Here is a 5391-nt window from a genome sequence, read left to right on the forward strand (position 1 = left end):
TATGACTATAAAAGAACCTTAAGGTTTTTTCCGTCAAGGTTTTTTTCTTTTTCGTAATCCTCGTCAAGTAGGGTCTACGAACCTTGAATTTATTATTTAACCTAAAAACAAAATGGCTTTTTATTATTATCATTTTTATTTTTTATCAGCTCTTGTCCTTTTTATTTTTCTCCGGTTAAAAACGAAGTCTCGAACGTTCTTATCAATTTTTTTTCGTCTGCTTAATCCATAATAAATAATCCGTATTTTGCCTTATCAAAACAATTGTTTGCTTTGGAATTTAAACTTGGATTTTACCTTGGTGGTGATAACAGTAAAAAGGATGACACAAAAGGTTCGTTGCTGTCTTGCCACGTAAGATTCGAGTCCTCTTATCATTATCATTATTATCGTTTACATGATAGATATGGCTAATAATTTTTTAAGCGCCTCAATCAAATTTTTTTTTGGCAGCAGAAAGTGTATGATTTTGCGACGTTGCCCATTTTCATTAAATGTCACGCTCTAAAGTTGACGTTATGGTATTAAAAAAAAAATATTAGCGATGACGCATTTTGTGATAAAGTTTTTTAATCGTTTTATCGGGGAGCACGGGGGGGAAGGGGGGGCGTTTTTCGCTGGGAGGTAAACGAATCGGAAATTTAATTTATTAAGAAAAAAAAAAAAAGAAAGAAATGTATTTATTAATGTAAAATCAACAGAAATTTAATCGTTGACGTTAAAAACAAAAAAAAAAACAAAATCGTAAACTTTAATCCGACACTGGAATTTTATTATTATTATTATTATTATTATTATTTTTACCTACCTTTGAACTTATTTGCTAGGGAAACGGTTTAAAACATCATGAAAACGGTCCAATTATGTTCGTTTACATTTTGCCCGGAGGCCATGTTTTTGTAATTATTATGGAGAAATGTTTTTTTTTTTTTTGTTGCCATCAAGTTTTTCGCGTCGCCTATTTAAGTAATAATATTAACAAGAAAAAGGTTTTTTTTTTTTTTTTTTTTTTGCTCAATGAACCGGAAGTAACGATTTGCGATTAGTAAGAACACGCGATTTATATTAAACTGGAGGAGTCTAAAACGAACGAGATTTCGTACGTCATTGTAAATTAAGATTTTTGACTTTTTTTTCCCCCCGCCCCCTCATTGATTCGAATTTGTCGCTTATCGTTATTATTATTATTGTTGTTGTTTTTTTTCGAGGCATTTCTCAGGTTTTTTTCCTCACACGGAATTTTTAATTCGTTTTAATTATTCATAAGAAGGAAAGAAGGAGGGAGGGGAGGAAACTTTAACATTCGATGTTTTTTTGTTGTTGTACTAAAACACGGTTGGTTGCCCCGACAAACGCAACGGAAAACACCCAAAGGGACTTTTTTTTTTTTTTTTTTTTTTTTTTTTTTTTTTGGGAAACTTCGGGGAGGACGCAAAATTGTAGTTTGTTAGTCGTTGTTTGTTGTTGTTGTTGTTGTCGTTCGAACAACTAAAATTTTCTAAAGGAACTTTTACAAACGTTTGCCATCCGTGTCATAATCTCAGGATTTGGTCAATTATAATTTTTTCACGTAGACATTTTTTTGTTTGTCGATCTTCAGGTTCTTTTCGTCTTCCAATTTTTTTTTTTTTTTTCCTCTTAAAGTCTTGCATGCATGAATATTGCGGGATCATTGCTATCCAATTTTGTACCGTTTTTTCCCCCCAATTATTTTGTTTTGTTGGAAAACGTAGAGACGTGATGCATGTTTTGAATGCGATAATGCGATGACTTGGAGAAGAAGAATGGAAGGAAGCGAATCTAATTGTTTTGTTTTTTTTTTTTTACATGACGGAGAACACATTCGGGAACCCACCGGAAAGGGGTTGGGAGTGAGGGAGGGAGGAAAAATAAAATTCTAAAAAAATGGTTTCCTACGCTGGAAAGTCTATTAATATTTTTCAATGCTTGCGATTAAATTTATGCTTATACGGAGAGCCGTTGGAAATGCGAATTTAAAATTCCAGCGACGTGTGAGATTTAATCAATCGCGAAACAGAGAGAGAGAGAAATTGATAATTAACTGGAGTCTTAAGATTTACTAAAAACTGTTTTTGTGTGCGTGTGTGCGTGTGTGAAGCAGAATCCGAATGAATAAATCTTTTGCGAGATGAAAGAACGTCATCGTCGTCGTCGTCGTCGGTTTCTTCTTAATTACTTTATTTTAACTTTTACCTCGTTCGTAAACGTTCTACCTCAATTAAAAGATTAATAAATTTCATTTTACTTACATCCGGTCGAATAAGTTTAATTAAGTACTAGTAGCAGTAGTAGTAGTAGTAGTAAAAAAAAAAAATTGGTCAGTGTTTCAAATAGTAGCAAATGAGTTTTTCTTTTTTAAAAAAAAAAAAATTTGTCCGGCTTTCTAATAAGTTTTTTTTTTTATATTATGATCATCATCATCTTGGCTACGGTCCTGCCCTTGAAATCCTGTGCGAAACTTCCATAACAACCATATTGTTTGGGCGAGTCACTCACTCACACACACACACACACGCGGTAGTTGTTGTTGTTGTTGTTATTGTTGTTGTTTATTCTCTTACTCGGTCGGGTATATGTAACAACGAGTTTTTACGATGTAGTTTTGGTTTTTTTTTTTATTTCTCCACATTTTTGTAAAGCGTTTTTTTTTTTAAGAAAATTTTTTTGTTCTTTAACGTTTTATTAATAATTCGTGTCGGTGGTAATTTTTTTTTTTTTTTTTTCTGGTACAAAAAGTTTTGAAGAGAAAGTTTTTCTTTGTTTAAAAAATTTATTTATGAAATGACGGCTGCGGATTCATCGGCTGCCGTTCGTCGGTTGGATGCACTTTTTTCCAAAGTGCAAGTCGACGACGTCAAACCGAAAGTTTCACTCGGTAAAAGAAACAGCGGTTTATTCGAAAAAGTCATAATCGAACAAAGGATCGATGAAAAATGCGACATACACGGTCGGGATTCGAAAAAAAATTCTTACGGCCCAAGGAGAGGATCCGTCGGAAGCGTTTTACACGCCGGGAAAAAAAATACGGGAATGGGAACGAGAAGGGAATCGACTCCCGCTCTTCACATACTTCACAATTATCACCATGCGTCGCCGCTCGTGAGAAAAGACAGCGGAGGTTTGGGACTCCCTCCCGCCAAAAGTCCAGATTCTCTCGTACATCCTTCGTCATTTCCATCGAGTTTACGTCAAAGCACGAAAAGTTTGTCGACGAGCAATTTGAGACGGGATTCGAACGGGTCGTCGTCTGGTTCGACTTTAAACCTTCGCGGAAATTTGAGAAGAGATTCGAAGGGTTCGACTTTAAATCTTCGGGGAAATGGTAGCGCGAGAAAAGATTCGGGAGGATTGAAAAAAAATGGGAGCACGAGGAAGGAATCGCTGAGTCGAAAATTTTCTACGGATTCCCTTGAATCGAGACGTAATTCGTGGGATCCCACGAGAAGGGATTCATCGTTGTCCTCACCGAGCGGAATGCACGATTCTATATTTTCCAATTTGTTTAACGGAAAGGTAAGAAGTTTTTCTCCCATCATTATTGCTTGAGGTTGATACCTGACGGCGAGTGGGGAGGGGGGTTGTGGTCGTTTACTAAAACTAAACAAAATAATTTTTTTTTTCTCTTAAAAAAAACTATGACTAATTTTACGTTTCGTGTCGCCATCGTTCGCGTAGTATTCCCTATTAAGGAATTTTTTTTTTTTTTGAATGGCGGATGATTTTGTTAATAGGATTGTTTCTTTTTACATAGAATAATCCACGCGGTGGATTCAGGTTTGGACTTGTTTAGTGATGCATTTCCGTGACGACCTTGTTATGTTTTTGTACGCATGCGAACACGGGGTTGTTAGAAAACGTTATTCGAACAATTTCAAATCCCTACAAGCGAGATGAGTGAGTCTCTCCCATTAAAATTGTTGAGTTGGCACGTTTTTGTGGATTTGCGTTGTTGTATGAAAAAAAAAAAAAAAAAAAAAAAAAAAATTTAAGTCGTGAAATTAAAATAAATGCAAAATAAATTATCTTGAACTTAATCAATATATATATATATATGCATTCAAAAGGTGAATCGAATCAATTTCGAAGCAGACGAAATTATTAAATTTGGTTGTTAATTTGTCATATACACCCAACGTACAAAATGAAAACAAAAGAATGACGTAAACTTAAATATTGTTGATTTTTTTTTTTTTTAAATGTCACGAAGCCCTTTTTTCGAATCCTCCCTCCCTTCCCCCTCCCTCGAAAAGGTTTAGGTCAAGGATGAGTCTCGACGGTTGAATATAATTACAGGGGAGAGAGAGAGAGAGAGCGAGAGTACAAGGGAAAATGAAATCGTTAGCCTTCCCTTAAGACATCGAACAATACCATCTCACATCGTTAAATGTTAATTTTTTGCGTTTTTTCGTTGAGTTTGTCGTTTGTTTGTTTGTTGCGTTTGAAACAATCGTGGGATGTGAGTTTAAGATGTTGGGTTGCAAGATAAGATGGGGAAAATTTTTTTTTTTTTTTTTCCCTCCTTTTCCCCTTGGGCAATTATTCGACAATAAGGAAAAATTTTGTCAGTTTTCTCAATAATCGAAGTCGGGTTAGCTAATGCCACGATATTTCGTAATTTTAATTAAAAGATGATTAAAGTAATAATAGCAGGTGGATGGTGGATGCCCACTCTTGTTTTTTTCTGTAAAAATGGAAGCGAAATAGTAGGAGAGAGAACCTTGAAAATGCGAACGTCCTTCCTTTCCGTCGTCCTTAATTTATCCTTGGCATTGTATAAGAACTCATCCTCCGCTGTTTGTTGTTGTTGTTGTTGTATGTCGTTGACGGATGGGTTGGGTGTGCGTGGGAGAAGATAGCGAGGTTAACGATGAGTGACTTTAAGGGGATTTAGCGGTCGAATCGAAGGTTTTGATGAAAAATGCCTTTTTACTTCGAGAAGGTGTTTAAAAAACGATAAATAACGTTTCACGATCCCGATAATAGAAATCGTTCGAAAAAAAAATGGCGGCGGATTTTTTTAAATGGAATTTTGCGGTTTTTTTATTTGTTTTTTTAAAAAAAAATTTATTTTATTCGCGTACAAAAAGAGAAATGAAAAAAAAAAATTTTTTTAATGAAATGAGACCGCGAAAAGTCGTTTTATCCCCCCTCCTCCTCCCATCTCCCTCTTTACCTTCCTTCCTTTGATTCTTTAGCCACGTTTCCGCGATTCAAATCTCCCGAATCAAATTTTATTTCCGCCATTTTGTTTTTTTTTTTTTTTTTTTTTTTTTAAATTTGAAATCACGGCGTTTCGATCTTTCAAACGGTAATTACGGTTTATAGTACAAAAAAAAAAGGAAAGAATGAAAGAAAGGAAAAAACGTGGAT

The 5391-nt window shown here is 34.9% G+C and overlaps 1 protein-coding gene across 1 annotated transcript; it reads left to right on the forward strand.

Annotated features, from left to right (window-relative positions):
• Nucleotides 1-2802: 2802 nt before the first annotated feature.
• Phum_PHUM540590 (uncharacterized protein) lies at nt 2803-3915 on the forward strand (the record flags this gene model as incomplete). The annotated part of the gene is made up of 2 exons (XM_002431639.1): nt 2803-3534; nt 3796-3915. The coding sequence occupies 2 exons, from the start codon at nt 2803-2805 to the stop codon at nt 3913-3915; spliced, it is 852 nt and encodes a 283-aa protein (XP_002431684.1).
• Between the last annotated feature and the right edge of the window lie 1476 nt (nt 3916-5391).

The sequence above is a fragment of the Pediculus humanus genome, genomic scaffold, assembly GCF_000006295.1.
Source record: "Pediculus humanus corporis 1103172108290 genomic scaffold, whole genome shotgun sequence".
Taxonomy (NCBI): Eukaryota; Metazoa; Arthropoda; class Insecta; order Psocodea; family Pediculidae; genus Pediculus; species Pediculus humanus.